The sequence below is a fragment of the Neolamprologus multifasciatus genome, chromosome 23 (genome assembly GCF_963576455.1).
Source record: "Neolamprologus multifasciatus chromosome 23, fNeoMul1.2, whole genome shotgun sequence".
In the NCBI taxonomy this organism is placed as follows: domain Eukaryota; kingdom Metazoa; phylum Chordata; class Actinopteri; order Cichliformes; family Cichlidae; genus Neolamprologus; species Neolamprologus multifasciatus.
Window position 1 is genome coordinate 38,659,555 of NC_140460.1, and position 22,329 is coordinate 38,681,883.

General features: G+C 40.4%; 1 protein-coding gene across 3 annotated transcripts in view; it reads left to right on the forward strand.

Annotated features, from left to right (window-relative positions):
- The window catches only part of fam184aa (family with sequence similarity 184 member Aa), a 92,878-nt gene that overhangs the window by 22,228 nt on the left and 48,321 nt on the right, over positions 1-22,329 (forward strand). For 2 of the 3 annotated variants that reach the window (XM_085151935.1, XM_085151934.1), the window contains exons 5-10: positions 357-563; positions 942-1,115; positions 4,332-4,502; positions 9,722-9,857; positions 11,325-11,506; positions 11,582-11,767. In XM_085151935.1, the coding sequence (XP_085008061.1) occupies positions 357-563; positions 942-1,115; positions 4,332-4,502; positions 9,722-9,857; positions 11,325-11,506; positions 11,582-11,767 (1,056 nt within the window). The remainder of the gene's footprint in view (positions 1-356; positions 564-941; positions 1,116-4,331; positions 4,503-9,721; positions 9,858-11,324; positions 11,507-11,581; positions 11,768-22,329) is intronic. The other variant, XM_085151933.1, reaches the window with a different exon arrangement.

The window sequence follows — 22,329 nt, forward strand, 5'->3', positions numbered from 1 at the left end:
CTTCCAGCTTGAACAAAAAGATCTTTACCAGCACTAACAGTTCGCATTACATGACATATGACATCACATCACATGCTACATGTTTCTACATTTTCTTTTGAACTGTTTCAGATCTTGCGCTGCAAAGAACACTTTGCTGTGCTTAGAGGTGTACATAGAGAAGCTTCAAGCTTTTATTTCAGTAATAATAAACAAGTAGTGAAAGGCTTAAAATGCTAGAACTGAATGTTTTGTGCCTCCCTGATTGTTACGGGAGGATTTCGAGGCGATGCTGCGATCAGTTAGCGTGACGCCATTAGCGACTGGGCTAGCAGTAACACAAAACCAGAATAGAACATATTCCGTGGTTTCAATAGGTGGAGGAGATGCGTCGGGATTTTGAGGAGAAGCTGCGCTCGTTCAGCCAGGCTCAGGCACAGTTTGAGGCTGAGAAGCGGCGAGCGCTGGAGGAGCTGAGGACCACCCACCGCCAGGAGGTGGAGGAGCTCCTCAACAACCAGCGGAACCAAAGCGCCTCCTCCACAGAAGACCAGGAGAAGCTGGCTGAGCTTCATAGACAAGAGGTGGGCGGAGCTCGATTGAGTGAGGGAGATAGATGAGGTTTGGATTGGACTGATGCATGTTGGGATTTTTGTAGAAAGTTTCTTTCGAGGGTAACTGCTGTTTTTTTAAGGATGTAGTGTTGTAGTGCAGTTAGCTTATGAGCACAATATAAACCCGGAGTGATAATAAATTGGCTATAGAGATTTGTTGCATGTCATTCTCTTATTTTTCTCCCATTTTTCTTTTCTCTCAACAATAAAAAGACTTAAAACTAACTTAAGACTAAACATAATGTGGTTTAGGAGCTTGATCTATTCAAGACTTGTTGTTTTTGTTTTTAAAAAACGATTTTAGAATGTGTCTTGACGAGCTCTCTGTTTATCCGTCTCTTGGCGTAGGTGGAGGCATTGATGGAGAGGGTGGAGGAGCTAACAAAGGATAAGGTCCGCCTGGTGGAGGAGTATGAGGCCAAGCTGGGCAAGGCTCAGGAGTATTATGAGAGAGAGCTGGAGGCCATGAGGAGAACACACCAGCTCACCACTGAGAACCTGCTGGCCTGGAAGAGGACGGAGGTAAAAGCTGATTCCTCTCCTTTTTATGACAGAAGAAGAAGAAAAGCAGAAACCACATTTTAAGTACTAAACTCAGGCATTTAATTTGTTTTCATTTGTTAGGAGTGCTGTACCGCTTTATTAAACAGAGTCCGAAACATGGTGTTCTGTATCAGGCCTGTAGCTGTTTATGTTCCTGAGAGAGACACAGTGCTCTCTTTATTAACAGGTGTTGTGTGTCTTAAGACAATTATTCCGTTGCAGTACAGCTACAGGCAATAAAATGTGTTGAAACAAACAGGCTTGTATAAAATTCTTGAAAAAAGTCAAGAAATTGGTCTAGAATAAAGCCGTCAAATAGTGCCGAGGGCTTTATTTATCTCAACTTTAGTAGGTAGAAGCCCTTTATTGAAACACTTTTATATTAGATGTGAGACTTTTTCTAATTCCCTCTGTTTGTCAAGTATAATATGTTGCATTAGTACAGTTTCCACTGCAGGAACTCTATTTTTTTTGGTATGAAGCTTCATTTTTGGGTCTGTTAATACAAAATCAGCACCTCCTGAATGCATTTCTCGTCATTGCTTAATATGATTTTAATTGTAAATACCATATGTAAGAACAGGCAGATGGTGTTAAAGTTAATAAATCAAACGTAAGAGCAGCTGTTGAAAACAGATTGGTGATATTGTTGTCTTGTAAATGTACTTTTGTGATTAGCTCACACGCACACTTACACGACCGACGCCATGATGTTTTTTTTTGTTTTGATTTTTTTCTTGCTCATTATTTGGGACATATTCGCTGCTATTTTTCTCTAGCTGCCTAGAGCAGTCTCTCCCAACTTTTTGGAGGCACGGCACATATTTCACATTAGAAAAATCACACGGCACACCACCAAACTAAAATGTTGTTTTCCCCGTGCACCGGGTATAGCGATCGGCTCGGTTTGTCCTCAGTATACCTTTTTTGCTTTCTTGTGACCACTACTCACGATAGGGCCTTCGTCTGGGTTGAAATGTTCACGGGACCCAGGTCAGATTGACTACTTTTTCTTGTCAAATATTTATCTATTTCTAATACACGCTGCGTTGTGTCACTCGCAGCATGGCTATATAGGCTGTATCCCAATTCAGGCTCTGCAGCCTTAAAGGCCGCATTTTAAGGCCGATTACGTCACCGCGACGCGACGAAGGCTGTCCCAATTCAAAGGCTGCTCGAAATGCGGCCCTCAAATGCGTCCTTCATTTCCCTGAATTTTAAGGACGTGGCGGTGTAGACTTCGTGGCCCAACATATCCCAGAATGCATAGCGCGGCGGTGGGTGTGGATAATTTTGCCGAAAAAAACGGCGGATGAGGGGCGCCGAAGAGTAAACTTTTAAAAGTACTGAATATCATGTCACTTATTTATGTGCATATGTTTAATAACGAAGAACATTAAAACATTACTGTTGGCCACATGTCGGCAAAGTTATGTGACATTAGTGACGTTTGTACTAACTTGGTTTTAAAGCCTTTACTTTAAAATATACGCCGTTCAATAGCTGACCTTAATCTTACAGAGAATGATCAAAGCTCATGTAGAAGCAAACAAACAAATGAACAAAAGATTTTCTCCTTCATTTCTGTCAAACAAAGCTGTTTGAAACGTTTCCAGCTGTTAGTATCATGGTTGCTAGGCAACCTGGGCAGCGCAACGGAGGCTAGACCGCCCATTTCACAAGCCTCGCACTTCCGGCCTTAGCGGTCTTTAAGTACGCGGCCCTTGAGGATTGTTGAGGCTGCGTACTTTAAGGCTGCAGACCCTGAATTGGGATACAACCATAGTTTCTTCTTCATCTTCTTCTGTTTTACTGGAAGTTGGCAACCCATTTAATTGGAGCAAAACGTTGTACTGCACTCTAGTGGAAGAGAATGTAATTGTTCTGCCTGTTTCCCATGCCGGTCGCTTAGAGCAGCGGTCCCCAACCTTTATTGTGCCACGGACGGTTTAAGGTGTCGCAGATAAATACAACGAAATAAAATGAAAGACAAAAACTGTGGTATTATAAATATGATAATTAACGCAAATTCACTGTTTAATTGTGTAACTTTATTAGCAGCGTCTTCCTGAAATGCGCCAACATTGAGAGCAACATCCTCCTCTCTGCCCTTTAATGCTCTCTGGTCGCTATGGTGATGCGTAAATATTTCTTTCAAAATAAGACACACAACTACAACACAGGAAAAGACCCAGGGAAACTGAGCTAACGATAAAACCCCTAAAAACCATAAATTTCACACCCGAGCCTCACCTCTCGCAGCAATAAACAACTCACAGACCGGTACCGGTCCGTGGCCCAGGGGTTGGGAACCACTGGCTTAGAGTACTAATCAGGTGAAACCAGATAATTTTCCACAGCACACCTGATCATTTCTCACTATGACACCAAGGCACAGTTGTTGGGAAACACTGAGCTAGAGAAAATGACCTCTGAATAACTTTTGTTAATTTAGGGAAGCACAGTTTGCGTTTGTGAACACACACAAACTCAGTTGATGCTGTTAGCACCATTAAAGGATTACCTAACATTAAGAATCTAAAAGCAGCATTAGTTGGTTGGTTTACTCACTTCAAACACAATGCTGATAGTTTACATATATTTTTCATGGGAATGTGTTTTTGAATGTGTTATTGTTACAGTTACAATTCCCCGTTTTTGCCTTTAGTAGATCTACGTTCATTAGAAGTCACGTTTCTGTTTGATTACCAAACACATTTAAGCGTACATGACTCCAGTGTGTTGATGTGAGTATGTCTTTGCGAGCTTACTTGCCAACTTTGTGTTTGCTGTTGGGCAGGTGGGTTGGGTTTGTTCATGGTTTATTGCTCCCTGCTGCTGCTTAAAACGAGGTTAATTAAAACCCTGAAAGCCGAAACTGTATTTGAAAAGAAGCCTGAGGTAATTACTCACACCTTTTACGTTACATACAGGCGTTTGATCTACTGTTTATATTAAAATATGGATTAATTAGTCCAGCTTTTATTTGCGTCTTTGTCAGTGGTGGACTTGCGTGTTATTGATACATGAGTAGCAGTTTTTGAGACGCCGCCTTAAGGACAGCCTCATTTATCTCAATGCACCTCTCAAGGTTGCTTGTGTCGTCTCCTTTAACTCACACAGGCAGGTGTTGCTGGCTATAAGCATTGTGCTCTTGTGTCAGAGTGACTAATTTAATCCTGCGTCCTCGTGAAGGTCGAGCTTCGTAAGGAGTTCCAGGCGCAGGAAGTGGCATTGCAGCGTTCACTGTCCAAGCTGAGGAGTGAGCTTCAGAAAGCTCAGGAGGAGGCCAGAGAGAACCGCGACAAGACCAACAGACTGCAGACGTCACTGGCCAACGCAGAGGGAACCATCAAGGTGTGTGGGGTACGAGTGGCTGAACACCATGTTTTATTGTCAAATCAAATGAATAAGACAAAACAATGAAAACCCTCTGGTCCAGATTCCCTTGATGTTTTTGTAATGACAGAAAAATAATGTAGCAGTAGGGCTGGGCGACATGACCCAAAATTCATATCTCGATATTTTTTAGCTGAATGGCGATATAAGATATATATCTCGATATTTTTTTATAAAGCCATAAGGTAAGAACAAAAAGAGAGTTCTTAGTCAAAGCTGTGTCCCAGATGTCACATGGGCACTTTTACTAGCATACAGCGCAGATGTACATGAAAAAAACTACTCAAAAATAAATTGAGCATTTATTAAATAATAATGCTCCATAAATAAAAGAAAACTATGTTGTTTTTGTGCATAACAAAGAGCTCACAATTGTGCAGTCAAAATGTAAACTAAAAGACGCTGAGCATAATAACAAAGACAGATTTCACAGCTGCTCTCTTTCCAAGTTCGTGACTGACAGCCTGGAGTTTGAAATCCGCTTCATAACCGTGTGTCTTACAGGTGCCATTTATGGTCCTTATACACACACAGTACGGTAATATTACGTTGAAGCACAGTACGTATCACTCCGCGAGGCTCCTCAGTAGCCGTAATGCTCCGACAATCCATCAAGCGGTGCAGCTCCGTAGCTTAGCAAACTCGTACTAAAACATTTTTGACAGATTGCTGAGCGTGGTGTACCACATTAAATTGGTTCGCGGTCATCAAGCACAACCAGAATTCATACATAAGGCGCGCTGTCGATTTTTGAGAAAATGAAAGGATTTCAGGCTGTGTATGGCGTTAGCGCGGTTAGCTCGTTAGCGCGGTTAGCTCGTTAGCGTGGTTAGCTCGTTAGCACGTTGACGCCGTCCAGCCCCATGCACGGGGCGATGCGCAGTAACTCGTTAACGGAGATTTGCCGTGTCCATCTTGTCGCTTCCTGCAGGTGAAGCGATGGGGGAGGAGTATGGAACGCCAGGACTGCCATAATGAATTAATTAAATACACCATTAAATAATTAATTAAATGTGTCAATAATTAATTAAAATGGGAAATAATTAATTAAATAAATAGTTATGACACATGTAATTAATTAATTATTGACACATTTAATTAATTATTTATGTATTTCACATTTTAATTAATTATTGACACATTTAATTAATTATTGACACATTTAATTAATTAATTATTGACACATTTAATTAATTATTTATGTATTTCACATTTTAATTAATTATTGACACATTTAATTAATTATTTAATGATATATTTATTTATTTCATTTTGGCAGTCCTGGCGCCTGGCTCTCATCATGAAATAATTTTATCTGTCAACCTCACCCATCAAACGCAGGGGGCGGGGTTAACGCTGATCGACTCAAAACCATTGCTTTGGCCTGGTGGCCATTGTTTTTAGCACACAACAACCAGCATGTGGAAACTAACAGAACTGAACTTTGAAAACCCTGTTTATGTGTGTCACCAAATACAGTTTTAATATTTTTTTAGCCGAGAATGTAGTGGTTTAATCCTCATGTGTCTGGTCGGTTTCTCAAGATAGAGCCTCTTTGCAAAAGTGCTTCGATGATTTCGGAGATGTCTGCCCAGTCTCACGGCAAAGCGTGGATAGACCCGCTCGCCTCACAAGCAAACGAGCTGTTATTACCACCGACAAAGCTCAGGCCCCGGTACACAGCTGTAATAACCCCCGCTGACACGGACTTCTTTTACTGAGGTTATATTTATCAGGGTTTTATTTCCTGATGTTCGTCATACATGTTTCAGTATAATTCTGAATTATAACTAACATTAAAAACATGTTTAAGGAGGAGAGAGAGCAAATAAATTCGATTAACAGCTGATCTTTGGGTTTTTGTTCAGTAATCAGTGTGACCTGTGTATAAACGCATAAAAGAGATAACGTTGGTGTTTCCTCATGTAGTAACTGCTGGCTTTAACTGTACAAAGGTTGTTCGAAACTATGACACACATACAGACTTCATGATGTTCGGCTAATATTTTTATTGTGAATATTAATCATGAGGGTAAATGGACCTGTACACCACAGAGCGAGGTCAGCATATCCACGATATCTTCAGCTCTCTGAGGTAACACAGAGTTTCCCAGCTGACTAATCTAACTGTCATCTACGAATAATTCACGGGTCATATCAATATGATTTTACAGAAAAGCATCCTTAGTACTGCCAACTATTCCAGAGACGTGAAAATCTACAGCATAAAGAACACAAAAATATAGCAGTCTAACGCAACACTGTAACAGAGATGAACGCGTCAGTTTGTCAAAGTGGAATGAAAGCGATTGGTTGAACAGGTGTCCGTGATCTGTGTTTTCTGCATTTTCATCAGCGTAAGAGACTCAGCAGTTATAACAGTTATACATTTAATAAATTACCAAATGAACGCAAGAAACGAGCAAACCTGTTCCGACAATTTGAGTTTGTATTCCCTCAGCTGCAGACTGTTTAAATGTTTGAGAGGAAGATTAGATATAAAGCAATCGTCAAACATAGACTCAGTCTGCGTTCACATTTGATATGAGGCCAGGACGGATAATGGCTGTGTCCTGTTTTAAGATCATACATGTAAAATTGTTGTCTGACCTCCGTCGATCCAGCCGCTCAGAGTTAACTGAAGTTAACCTGGATAAATTATAGTTAAGGAGTATCACAGATAACACCCACGTGAGCTGTGTGACTGTTCACCACTACACTGAAATCAGTAGGCTATTACTGAAATACACGTGCTATTTCATAAACTATGATATAAATACTAAAGTCCTACTAACATGTTTAGTTTTAAAGGACACCTTCCTGCCTTATTAGCAGTATTAGTTTTCTTCTAACATCCAGAAGTCTGCACCATGTGTTTCATAGTTTGTAACAAACCTTTGACAGTTAAACATAACATGACCGAAAAAGCAAAAAAATAAATAAATAAATAAAAAGAGAGAGAGAGAAAAAAATCACACAAATTATATGTTAACCTCATTTATTTTTAGTTAAGTAAACTCTAAAAATTCTAACAGATCGCTGGTGCTTAGAAAACCTATTAAAAACAGATGATATAATATTTCTGTCCAGGTTGCAGTCTGCATTATGAACATGTAGTTGGAAACTCTGCTCCTCTCGGTGGAAATGCGCCTTCTCTTTCCTCTTTGTATAAAAACATTTTAAAAGTCAGTTTAATCTCAAAATTTACTGTTAAATCCAAAACACACCAGATAAAGAAAAGCGAATGGTTCAGTCTAACACATGTGCCAGTGAACCATTAAACGTCTGTAAAACTGTGCAGTTATGAAACGTAACTTTAACCTCAGCCAAACCGATTTGCTCAGTTGTAAATAAAACAGCGAAGTAAACGTGACCCGACAGACAGAACCTGAGTGAATTAAGTCCAGCGTTTAACTACTGAGAGCTAAAACTCAGCTGAGGTTTCAAAGCTGTGCCGGTGATTGGACATCAGCCGCTGATGAAGTGGGTTCGCCAATAAAGTGCTCTGTTGGGAAACAAGCTCCAGCAGCTCTGCGCTCGGGAAAAACTATATTTACTTATCTTGTGCAGAAAAATGTGCTGACGTTGCGTAATATCGAGCACCGGCTGCCCAGTTAAACTGTGACTATCACCAGATAACGTGGGCGTGTTTCTTGAATTAGCAGCAGGTGTTAAACAGCTGACAGGTGAGGAGGAGGATGCATGCAGGTAAACTGAGGGTCTGTTGAGCTGATCGCTGGTTTCGTGAGAAAAATGTCAGCTCGTTCTTTATGTTACAGAAGCACAGAGACACAAGACCAGGTGGAAAGAGACGATCGTTCGGTGAAAATGAGAATCTGCGAATGCAACACGTGGAACACGGAGAGTGGAATATGTAAACAAACCGGTTAACGTAACCCCCTCGGTGCACTCTGCATGCTGACTGTTAGCAGAGCTACTGAAATCTCTGAAAACATCTGAGCACCTTTGCAAACATGTATAGAACATGTTTGCAAAGGTTGACAACCTGACCCGACATGTGAAGATTACAACGCGACATTCGCGGCTAAAACACGGTTAAAAGTGTAGTTGGTGACAGAAAAACGGGGTATTTTAAAACTACACCACCAACATTGCTGCCTGTGATTTGAAATGCATTCTGGGATACCTGGCTGCCCCAAGTCTACACAAGCAATCGATTATCTAGGATCGACCTGTTTTGACTTACTTTGCACGGCAACCAATCAAATGTTAGAGAAGCTGCATGGGCAGCGTTAACCCCGCCCCCTGCGTTTGATGGGTGAGGTTGACAGATAAAATTATTTCATGATGAGAGCCAGGCGCCAGGACTGCCAAAATGAAATAAATAAATATATCATTAAATAATTAATTAAATGTGTCAATAATTAATTAAAATGTGAAATACATAAATAATTAATTAAATGTGTCAATAAATAATTAATTAAATGTGTCAATAATTAATTAAAATGTGAAATACATAAATAATTAATTAAATGTGTCAATAATTAATTAATTACATGTGTCATAACTATTTATTTAATTAATTATTTCCCATTTTAATTAATTATTGACACATTTAATTAATTATTTAATGGTGTATTTAATTAATTCATTATGGCAGTCCTGGCGTTCCATAGAGGAGGGGGAGTTGTGTTCAGTGAAGGAGAGGAGAGGCCGAGTAACGTTGCGTAAAGACAAAAGTGGACGAAAGAGAGGCAAACTTGTGGCTCCACATCTATAATTATAACGTAACATAGACTATATCGATATAAAAGATATTGTCACATCTTATATCTCGTATAAAAATATATCGATATTTTTAAAAAACTTGATATATCGCCCAGCCCTATGTAGCAGTGTGTACTAATGTCGCTACTGCTGGTTTTATCCTTCATCTATTTGCAGGATTTCCCAAAATAGTACAAATAATATAAAGAGTTTTTCTTTGCTTCAGTTTTAAATACAAAGTGGGATAAATTGAATGGAAAAGGTTTTCTGGAAACAGAAAGCCTCGGGGTGGAGAGTGTTTTTAAGAATCTTAAGGTGGTGGGAAATGTAGTGTGCACTGATGGTCCTGCAGGCAGATGTGTTTGGAAGTAGCTGGAGAGTCTGAGCTGAGGTTTTAAAATGTTGTATTGTTGTAACATAGCTGAGCGTGCGTGTGTGTGTTTCTGTGCGTGCTGCAGAACCTTCACAAGCAGCTGGAAGAGGCAATCCAGGACGGAGAGATCTGGGTGATGCAGCTAAAGGACACCGAGTATGAACTAGAGAGCAGCAGGGAACGAGTTCAGCAGCAGGCTACTGAAATCCTGCACAAAGCCAGTAAGATTTGACTGCTGGCGTTCACCGCTGTGCTGTGCAGTGCTGTGCAGTGCTGTGTGCAGATGTTTCACACATCCATTAAAGAGGAAGTCTGCTATTCGTCATCCTTATTCTCACGATTGTGTTTCATGTTCCCCGATTTGCAAAAGAAATCCTCACACACTGCTGCAAACGAAAGCGATGTTTCACAACGTGTTTTATAATTGATCGGCGCTTGCTAATTTCAGCTACATTTGCGAGTCCAGCAGAGCTCCTCATGCTTAATTAACCGATGTTGTAAATCTCAGCTTGTGTGTTTAAAATTTGATGAGGTATTTCCATTTATTCTAATTGGTCCATTCGTGGCTACGTGTGGCTTTTAGCCTTTTCGTAGACCTCTGTAACCTGTGCAATAAAGTTTGCTAATGACATGATTTAAATTCAGCAGTCAAAACGTGTCTGCGTAGAAACAAATGCATTATAATTATAATATAATTATAATGCATTATTATTATAATTATAATAAACAACATTCAAAATCCTCAGACACACTGAAACACTCTGCTGTTAACTGGACTCAAATTCATGTAAAGATTTTTCTTTTAGTTTGAACAACATTCATAGCCGTTCAGCTGTAGATTTACGAGTTTACATGGTGCACCTGAATGCACCACGAATAGTATATGTTGACTGATTTACAAAGCGGTTTAGACACCCAATCGGTTAAAGTGTAGTTGGCAAGATGACTGCAGGGAGTTTGTGTGCAGCTTTAGGAGTCACGGTCGACGCCTGTTTGTGAGAATATCACGCAGAGAGTGCGACAGCGGGGTGCCGGGCTCCAAAAATAGAACAAACCATTTTGTTCAGCTGCCACAAACGAATGGTTGAAACAGTTTTTTGCACCTTGAGGAAATGTATGTGCATGGATAATTTTTTCCCCTCCAGCATCGGTGCAGCGGAGCATTTTTGTATTATGAAGGGAAAAACAGCTCATGTCTCGTAAGGTCCAGGTTGGTTAGTGATACAGGGCTCAAGCCAAGGGGTGTCTGCGTGTCAGGGTGCCTGTGCTCACGCCTTATACTGCGTGATCTCTACAGAAGCATCTACAGAAACTTTAAAGCTCTCCTCTGATTACTAGATTGAAATTGAGCTTTTATGTCATAAATAGTCTGAATAAACTCATCCCCCATATTTTCCTTTGACTGCTTTTCTTTTTAGAACATCTGCTTTCCCTCTGGCTGCTCAGCTAACCACACTGTTCTTCTTGTTTGTTATTTAAAGTTTTTCCCACCAAGTTTTACAAGCAGCTGATATTTTAAATTAGCAGACTGCCGACTTCCTGTTTAATAACTCTGCTGCAGAGGCCACTTCTTCGTTCAAACAGCGATAACAATAACAAACACGGCTCCATCTAGTTTAAAAGTTAGCTCGATTCCTGATTGTAGAGCCTCTTTAACACACACACAATTTCAATTTGACTGCTTTCAGGTCAGATCGGCTCCTTGCAGGCAACCCAGATGGCCCACGAGGCGACCATCAGGAACTTGGACCAGGAGCAGAGCCGCCTCAAGGAGAAGATCAGCAGGCTGGAGGAGGAGAGGGAGGTTCTGCTCAGCCAGAGCCAGACCGCCAACGACCAGCACAAACAACAAGTGCTCAAACTGGAACAGGTACTTTTTTTTTATCCTTTCGTTGTCTGTCACAAAAAGCCTTTTTATTTCCTCTAATCTGCCTCTTGTCCTCAGTCTCTGCGCGAGGAACACCAGGGCTATGAGAAGGAGCTCTCCAGGTTGAGAGCGCACTATGAGGAGGAGACACTTCGCTTCAAGGAGGCGCAGGTCAGAGCATTGGAGGAGCTCGAGGAGAAACACCAGGTGATGAGAGAGGAAGCCCAGCAAGAGAAAGAGGAGGAGAAGAAACTCCTCATGACGGTGAGTCCAGCGTGAAGGTTCGGTGTTGATGTTGAATCTGACGAATGGAAACTTTTTGGTCCAAAAAATTGTCCTAAAATCTTTCACAAGGTTTTCTTCATTATTTTCAAGGATATCAAACACTAAATATGAGCAAAGTCATCATTTCAACACAGACAGTGTGACAGACAGATGGTATTGTTGCACATGTAAGATACACACGAGCACAGTCGCAGAAACGTAGCCATGACACAGTAGGTCTCTTTGTACTTCATGATCTTAACCCTTTAAAACCGGTCGGAGCAGCACGCTCTGTTTTGCGTAACTATTTTTAAATCCTGGTAGCTCTGCAACCACGTGAGCTAGCGCAATAATTTTTTTTGCATATGAAACCGGAGGAGTTGTACTTACATCTTATGCCATCAGCTTGTCCTCGGTCACAGTTTCCTTCCACATTTAGCTTTGCAACAAAAACATAATATTCCAGAAACACGCTTTGCCGATCCGATCAGCTGTTCATAACACTTCCTACGTTAGAATAGACGTCAGCGCGAACTTTTGCATGTCCGCCATTACCTGCCCGAAACCGGAAGTGACGTCATTTTCGCGGAAATGTAGTTTTTTTTACCATCAGGGCCTCATGAGCCTATACTGGTGTTTTTAAAAGTTATGTTTGACTTTATGACTTTCTGTGTCGTTTCTGGGATGCTTAGGACTCATATTGCACTGCTGGAAATAGTTTATTTTGATGCATATGCTGCTTTTTTGCAAATTTGCATCATAATATTTATTTTCGTTTTTCCTGCAGTATATAAAAATTGGTGTATTTCAAAAATAAAACTATAAAGACACTTAAAATAAATTTCCTGTGGTGGGAAACTATTTTGTGCAACTTTTTTGTATTTACAGTTTTGAGGGATAAGCCTCTTAAATTTCTCTAACTAGAAATAAATGTTAAAAAAGCAAAAACGATTTTCATTTTTTTTGTAGTTTATTGCACTTTTTTGCAATTTATGTAATTACTATGCACTTAATGCATACATATTATTAAGATCTGGGCTATAATGGTTGTATTGATTTATAGCAACTTGAAATGCTCCCAAAAATGGCTCCACAGCATGTAAAAATATAATATAAGCTCTGGCGGACTTGGTTCTATGGTAGGTCTTAAAGGGTTAATGGGTTTTTATTAATTGCATTTGTGTGTGTGTGGTGTCCTCATTAGGTCATAACATGTTTGGTCAAAGTCTTCACATATTTTGAAAAGCTGAAAACGACATTTCCAACATCCTGATTTTCTGCCTCTGGATATAAGAAATTAGGTTCGAGGAACATTTCACCATCAAATTCTGAGTTCGCTGCTGCTAATAAATTTAAACACTTTGGTAATAATAATGTTGAGAAGAGCCTCTGCAAATGTTAAATGAAAGACATTAATTCTCTGTAGCTCTGAGCTGAACATTACCCGCACCATCATTTTGAAAAGTTGTAAGAGTTGAGGAGGGTGTGTGGATGTTTGAGGCGGGAGTACCTCAGCGATCCTCGGGGCATAGGCAAAATACAGAGTAACACAGAACCTTAAACCGTCTGTCACAGAAGTGGACGACTTTTCTCATCCACAACCCGCTGAGTCATCGCTGTGGTGGAGGACTGTGATTGGTCCTGAGCTGTGTCATCAGTTAGCTGAGCCTATAAACTGTAACCCATTGGTTTGCAGCGTCCCGTTGAGACGCCTCGAGCCGTTTCGTCTTGGTGTTTTGAAACCGTTAGTGGAGGTCAGATCCATCACACTCCTATGAAGACGGTTAATTACAAAATAAAAATCTTAAATTGAACTCTGTCACACTTTAAACTAGTGATGGAGACTATAAAGTCACCAGGAAGGGTTTGGGGTTTTTTTCTGCAGCCTTCTTGTTACTATCAGAAGTCTTCACCTGGACGGGAACAGAGGTTTAAGGCACCTCACATTAGCTTTACAATTCAGACATTATGTCCATCATTTATAGAGTGAATACTCCAGCTCCAGTAACGGCGGAAGCGATGGCTCACTCATTCTTGTCTCCCTCTCGCTATTGAGGGAGTATCCTGCCATCTGCAGTCTGATAAGTCAGAGCTACACGAGGGTCTGGAGAGTGTCGGTGCGTCTATTCCCCTTCAAATCACTGAATAAAAAGGCTTTTCAATCAAATTGAAAAGCCTTAAGTAGAGGGTTTTTTTTTAAAGAAAATTAACACTCATATGAATGAAGATTATGTTTCATAGACTCCACTTAAAGGGCACAGGCTGGAGGCGGTGGGTTGGCCATTTCTGATTAGATGGTATTAAAATCTAATGCCATCTAATCATTTCTCTGTCTTTGTGTATTTTTAATCAGTTTTGATCAGACTGACTCTTTTACGTCTTTACTGGCTGCAGAGTAAAGACCTATTTCTTTGTGTTGGCACATGAGTGAGAATTTACATTTACATACTGCTGTCTTTGGCCAAACCCACTGTCAGTGTCACTGCAAGGAAATCACAAACTCAGCAAGTGTTGGTCACTTGGATTATTTTAAGATATTCAAACTAAAGGAAGATTGTTTGTGTTGACTTTTTGCTGTGTAACCATCTTGATCATCATTCTTTATAAAACGATAAAGTGTGAAAGAAGCCATAAAGATGTTTTTTGGGGGATAAAAACAGTAATTGGAACACAAACAGCCGGAGGTTTCTCTCAGGGTTTATGTTTCTCACTTTTTTCACGGAAGCATTTGCAATTAATTTTCCTCAGAGCAAATGGCTTTAGTCATTAAAAAAATATGTATCTCTAAAAGAAATGCGCAGCCCCCCCCTCAACATTTAATTAGGTCAACATTAAGACTAAAGACATGAAGCGCTGCATCTCTCTGTGCCTGTGTTTTCTCCTTTCAGTCTGTCGCCCGCTCTCTTTCTTTCTTCTTCAGCTTTTCTTTTTTCACTCCTGATTTGCTCTCCTCTCTTTCACTTCAAAGGGGAGGGGTTACGTGGGGAGAATACGAACGGCCTTACTGCCAAAGAAGCAACGACAACTGATGAGATTACCCAGGTTAAATTAATTTAACCTGATCCATTTAATATAACAGCAACAACAAGACTGCTGGGCAGACTCATCTCTTTCTTACTTGTCTCACTTATTCTGGATAGCTAAATAAGCAAAAACAGGCCTTTATACAATACAATACAATACAGTTTTATTTATATAGCACATTTAAAACCCAGAAGGCACACCAAAGTGCTTCACAGTAATATGGAGAATCAACATAAGTCAATAACAGAGGTGGGAACAGATCGGGCACAAGCACAGACAGGATAGAGACACTAACAGACCAGAAGAGTTAGATAAATACAAAATCCACTAAGAAGACAAAAACAGCAGTAAAATTAATAATAAAATAATAAATTGTATAAAGTTTTATAAAAAATTTAAAAGATTTAAAAGGGTATTAACTGGTCAGGAAAGTCATGTCAAATAGATATGCTTTCAATCTTGATTTAAAGGATTGGATGGAGTCCAAGGCTCGAATAGAAGCAGGGAGGCTATTCCAAAGGTTGGGTGCAGCTGAAGGCACGATCGCCTCTGGTCTTCAGTCTAAACTTAGGTTGGGCCAGGAGTAACTGACCTGATGATCTTAATGCACGACAAGGAGTGTACAGATTCAGGAGGTCAGTGAGGTAGCTGGGCGCAATGTTATTCAGGATTTTAAAAGTCAGTAGAAAGATTTTAAACTCAATGCGATATTTGATTGGTAACCAGTGTAGATCAACAAGAGCCGGAGTAATAGGCTCAAATTTTCTAGTTCCAGTAAGAAGGCGAGCCGCAGCATTCTGAACGAGTTGCAGTCTTCGAAGAGAGAAGGCTTGGTGTGGGGGGCGATCGTGGCTCAAAGTGTTAGCAGTTCGTCTTGTAACCGGAAGGTTGCCGGTTCGAGCCCTCGGACAGTCTCGGTCGTTGTGTCCTTGGGCAAGACACTTCACCCACTGCTGCCGATCGTGCGATATGGCAGCCTCGCTTCGTTACAGCCTTTGAAGAGAGAAGGCTTGGAGACCACAGTAGAGAGAATTACAATAATCTAACCTGGAGGTCACAAAAGCGTGGATACGTTTTTCCAGGTCCCTGTGTGGTATGTAATGCTTAGCTTTAGAAATCTTGCGCACTTGAAAAATACAGATTTAACTACAGATGACACTTGCTTATCGAGCTTAAAGGAGCTATCCAAATAGACACCCAGGTTATGTACAGAATCAGAGAGAGAGTTAGCAAGGGGCCCCAGCAGGGAAACAAGCTCGTCTCGAGGAGTATGGCTGTCGAACACCATAACTTCAGTTTTTTTCTCACTTAAAATGAGAGAATTTTCTGACAGCCAATCTTTTTTTTTTTAACTCAATTTTTATTATAATTTACAACATTGTCAATGTTCACAAGTAGGACAGTCACAGGAGCCGCAATACAGAAATGTAGATTAAAATAAGAACTGCAATTAGGAAGCACAAAACAAAACTGGAAAGCAAAACAAAACCCAAGCAAGCAAACAAACAAACAGACAAAAACAAGAAGAAAACAAAACAAAAACTTTATGTAATAGTAAATAACATGTGACAAATCCAGCCATTAATGAACAAAACGAAACAGACCTATGCTAAATTATTGAAACAGTAAAGCATGTATGGGTCGCCAACGCTCAGTAAACAATTCTCTCTGAATCCGCAGAGCATATGTTATTTCCTCCATCTGGTAAATTTCTCTTGCTTTATCAATCCACATATTATATGAAGGTGGGTCAAGATTCAGCCATTTAATAGTGATACACTTTAGTGCTGCTGTAAGCAAGATTCTTAAAAGATACTTTTTATTGTTTCCCGCAAAACCATTTGGTATTACTCCTAAAATGGCTAGCTGTTGGTCTTTTGTTAGTGGTTGCTGGAAAACTGTATTGAGAACTTTAAATATGTCGTTCCAAAATGAGTAGAGTTTTGGGCATGACCAGAATATATGTGAGTGGGTTCCTAAATAAGTACCACAATTTCGCCAGCAGGTGTCAGGATTTGTAGGCTTCATTTTGGCCATTATCTCCGGGGTTCTAAAATATCTCATGACCACCTTCCATTTAAATTCTCTCCACAGCCCAGAATTAGTCACAAGATGGGCTTCACCGAACACCTCTTCCCAGGTGTCCTCCGAGATTTGAGTGCCAGTCTCAGCTTCCCACCTTGCCTTAATATCCAAAGTTGCATTTGTATTGAAACTCAGAAATGCGTTATAGAAATTACTGATTAATTTTGGGGAGGAATTACTTTGAAATATTTTTAGAAATATTTCCTCAATGGGTGAGGGCTCCAAAACTTGCCTCCATTCTTTATGTTTTGTCAAAAAGCTTCTTAGCTGCAGAAATCTAAAAAAGTCAGAAGAAGGAAGCTGAAACTGACCTCTCCTGACAGCCAATCTTTAACCTCGCTCAGGCAATCGTACAGGGAGCTCAGTGATGCTGACAAATCATCAGTCAGTTGACAATAGATTTGAATGTCATCAGCGTAAAAGTGATAAGAAATATTGTATTTTTCAAATATGGAGCCCAAGGGTAGAATATACAAAGATAATAATAAAGGGCCCAATACAGACCCCTGGGGCACACCACAGCAGAGAGGGGCAACAGAGGAAGAGTATCCTCCCATCACAACAGAGAAGGATCTATCAGTGAGGTAAGAATTAAACCAGTTAAGGGCAGAACCCTTGGTGCCTACAACATGCTCTAGCCTCCTCAAGAGAATATTATGATCAACCATGTCAAAGGCTGAAGACAGATCCAATAAAACTAAAACGGCAGCAAAGAGTCAGCAAATACAAGAAGATCATTATAGACTCTTAGCAGAGCCGTTTCAGTGCTATGGTGCGGCTTAAAGCCAGACTGGTATTTGTCAGTAATATTATTTGCAACTAAGTAAGCATGTATTTGGAGAAAGAAAGAATTTTTGATAAAAACGGAAGTTTCGAGATTGGCCTATAATTGGCAGGGTCTTTCTGATCGAAATTACTTTTTTTAAGAACAGGGTGCACTACCACACGTTTAAAAGCAGTCGGGACACAGCCCACTAACAATGATAAATTCATTAAAAATAAGATGCGAGGCCCAATTTCAAAACCTTCCTCGATAATTCGGGATGGAAGGATATCGTGCACAGAATTTGAGTTTCTCAGTTGTTCAATTATTCCCTTAAGAGTGGGGAGTGATAACATCTCAAAGTGAGAAATGGTGGACATGCATCCTAAAACCGGAACAGGATTCAGCACAAGAGAGTGAGTAAGTGAAACCTTCAGTAATAAAACCTTTCCACTAAAATGATTATGAAATTGCTCACAGAGAGCCTGGGAGCCGAGCTCGAAGAGTCCGGAAAGGGATTTATCACTGAATTAAAATTTTTGAATAACATTCGGGGGTTGTGGCGTTTAGTCTTAATAATATCTGATAGGACAGCTGCTTTAGCTGCCTTTACGGAGTTCTGGTAGAGAAAGCGGCTCCTACAAAGAATGTCATAGGATATCTGAAGCCTGTCTTTTTTCCACCTCCTTTCAGACGGCAGACACGACGTAAAGCTCGTATAGTGTCATTTAGCCATGGTTGATGAGAAGTTCTGGGACGTTTCATCTTTATAGGGGCCACAGTATCTAAGATGGAACAACAGGTGGATAACATAGCTTTGGCAAAATCATCAACCAAGGGAGGTGTGTAACAGTTAGTATCAGTGAAATCTGGATCAAAAAGGCAAAGTTTAGAAAGGTCGTAATGAAGTTAGCCACAGTCTCAGAGTTAATGATACGTACAGGGCGATGACAGCCTTTAGAATTTGAATCAATTGCACATAGCTCAACATCAAACATGACCAAAAAATGGTCGGAAATACCAGCATTATCAATGTCAAATATCCAAAGCATATGAGAGGACCAAATCCAAAGTATGACCTTTAAGATAAGTTGGTTCCCTGACCCACTGTGTAAGGTTAAAAGAGTCAATTAGGGCAAGAAAATCCTTGGCTAGGGGGTCATCAGCACAACAAATATGTATGTTAAAATCTCCAGTAATAAGAGCTTGGTCATAACTTAATACAAATGAACCTAAGAAGTCAGCAAATTCACAAATAAAAGACTTATTATATTTAGGTGGTCGATAAATCACATCATATAGAATCGTTGGGGGTCCAGCAAGCTCCAATAGTTGAACCTCAAAACTAGAATAGGTAGGAGAGGGCAGTTACCGAACGACGTTTGTTTTTAAAAACAGAGGCAACGCCGCCACTTCTTCAGGTCTCGGTGAACTGAAGAACACACGGTCCGGGGGAAGTAGCTCTGAAAAGGAAGAGAACTCACCAGGACGAATCCAAGTTTCAGTCAGTAACAGAGCATCAAGCCGAGAGGTGAGGAAGAGGTCATTTAAGATGAAGGTTTTATTCACCAGCGATCTTGCGTTTAATAAAGCCATCCGAGAGATCGGCATCTTATCTCTGCTGGAAGCACGTCTTAGTTGGCTTAAATGCCTGTGCCGTACACCATCACTGGGGGACCCAATCCAAACACGAACAGGCAGAGAGACTACCGGAGAAACCGGACAGGCTTGTTTACCGACCGGACAGATCCAACGATGGCTGAGCAGCCTGAAGGATGATGGATCCCGAGCGGATGGAAGTCGTATAATCCCCGCGGTGGTGAGGGAATTAGCTGCAGCTGATGTTTTAAGGTAAGCCTTAAGCGAACCCGAAACCCACTCCGTCTGCCCTGCTTCCTGTAACGCTTCTTAGGTGGGGGGCAGAGAGAGGAACCATATGAACCAGTGGAAGAGATGATACGTGGAAAGGAAGCATCTCCAAATTCCAGCCTTGATCCAACCCAGCATAGGGGGGAAAACGAAGATTTAACAGAGTATCCCGGTCATAGGTGATTAATGCATAACCATCCGGGGGGCATAGTGCCAGAAAGATAGCAAATATGAACTTATTTTCAACTACAGGGAATAGCTGTCTGATCAATGGGCACAGACACTCGTATTCCCCATGTTCAGTAATAATAATATATACTTTATTGATCCCTGTGGGGAAATTCCTCTCTGCATTTAACCCGTTCACTCAGTGGGCAGCCATTGGGCGCCTGGGGAGCAGTGTGTAGGGATGGTGCCTTGCTCAGAGGTACCTCAGGGGAGCCAGTCAGTGGATTCGAGCTCTCGACCTTCCGATCATGGGGCCACTACTCTACCTACTGAGCTATCCCTGCCCCATCAAGGTACTTCTCAGAATTTCCACCTTTTAGTTATAGCCAAATTAACATCTTTTCAATTCTTTGTGTTTAGCAATAAGTGGGCTTGTGTTTTTCTCTTTGTTTTTTTCTTTTTTTGTGAGCTCACATCTAAAATTGCTGATCTCCTGTTCTGTGCTAAAGGACAACTGTGGGCAAAGTCCTGTCCAAACCTTGTCTGGGGTTGATCTTAAGTTTCTAGTATGTTAGCTTGTTGACGCTGAACCTCGGAGAGTGCTGGCAGCGCCGTGGACCAGGTTGCTGCGGCACAGTGTGAAAGTTGTAAAAATCCACCCACACCTTTAGTCACAGGCCTGCTCGTCACATGAGCACAAAATCTAGGATTTCTTGTCAGTTTTTATTCATTGATTTTGATCTCCTGATGATGTACTCGTTCAGCTTCTTTCCAACTAATCATTTGATAAAATTCAGGATCAGAAAAGAGAGAAAATGCAGAAGGTCAGTGTTTTTAAAATCACAATAATCTAATTACTTCATAGTGATTTTACTTATTTAAATTTCCTTTAGGACTAAAAGAAATAATATAGAAAAGTCAAATCAATTAAGAAACCAATTTCAAAGGATATTATCCTGTAGATTAAGGATAATAGGATTAAGACCTATAAAATTTTAAAGGTTCAACTTTTAAAATGATTTATTTCTGTCTGTGTAAAATTATATAAGCCTATAAGAATTAAGAATTTGGCCTATATTAAAAAATATAATTATAAATTGGTTCTGACACACTATTGCCGATTTCTGCTATCTGGTTATTCTTACACAAACATATAATATCAGTATCTTCTTTATATTTAATATCTGTAACAAATGTCTTTGTTTTAAGCCTCACGTGAGTCATAAGGCGATAAAAGTCACATTAATGATCTGCTTTGACAAAACCTTTTCTATTACGCTAACTAGCAGATGCCTACGCTACGCTTTAGTCTATTGTTATGTGGTTGCTAGGCAACATGACAACGTCTCATAAAATATCCCAGATAATCAAAGTTTTGCAGATATAAAGTAGACGTTATTGTGATAACGCTGTAAGGTGTTCGAGGTGGAAAAATGTTCAAAGCAAGTCATTTTAGCCCGCTGCCCCTAGCAAGGTGGTTGCTAGGCAACATGATGATATCAAAATGTGTGACAAAGATATATAGATGTACGCCTGTACGAAGTTTAGTTGATCGTGTAGGAGGAGTCTGTGGACAGACAGACAGAGAGAGAGAGGTGTGGCTCAACTGTGGTGAAAATCTGACTTTTCACTCGTTTTGTGTCTTTTAAAATATTGTTAAAAAATCCGAATTGAGAAATAATGAATGAATATTGATTCTTTTTTATATGTAAGAAAAACACATGAGTATCAAATTGACTAAAGTTCCTGATTATCCTGAATGTCCAGTAACCTCTGACCTTTCCATCAAACTGTGTCAGGAAGGATCAACTTATATTGAGCAGTATAGTATGACCAAGACATGTCTTACAGCTGCAGTTGGTCCATAGGTGCTGCACGCTGCCTGCCCACTACTCCCAATGCTTAAGATGGGTTAAATGCAGAGAATAAATCACTCTATGGGGCTCGGTAAAGGCTGCACTCCTCTCTTATCTTATTACCCTGTAGGCCAGTATGACTGTTTTGCTCTGAAAAGGCAAAAAGTGAGCAGAATAGTAGGTGTTATTGTTCTCTCTTGTTTATATCTGTTACAGCACATTTCACCCCCTTTATTCACGCTCACGTGGCTCCAGCTGCATTTAGAGCTGAAGTTCAGCAAAGGACAGCGTACATACTGGAGTTTGCTTCCATCCAATTAAAATGAATTAGCTAAGAGGCATGAAGGCAGTGTAATATATGACTGGCACAGAGTAACTCAAAACACTTTGTCTCAAAAGTCATTCCTTTAATATTAAAGCCTGCCGTCCAAAACGAAGACGTATCTTCTTGGTCTGAAACGATTAGACGCTGCATTTTAAATCACTTTGCGCTCTGTGTTTTCTCTCTTCCATCTCGTCCCATATTTCTCCTCTTTCATAATGTTTCTCTCTCTCTTTTTTTCTTTCTTTTCGCCCCTCGTGAGCTCACACTTCAGATGCTGTTTGAAGCTGACTGCTAATTGGTTGATTTTCATTGACATTAAATCCTGCCTCTAAGCCAAGTGAGAGTCGTGCATGAGCGTGTGGGCGTGTGTTTATAGATTCCCTGAAAGACAGAGCGACGGAGAGAATGGATGGAGGGGTTGATGAAAAAGGGAAATATTATGTAAGTCGAAGCTGCGTTTAGATTAATGTCT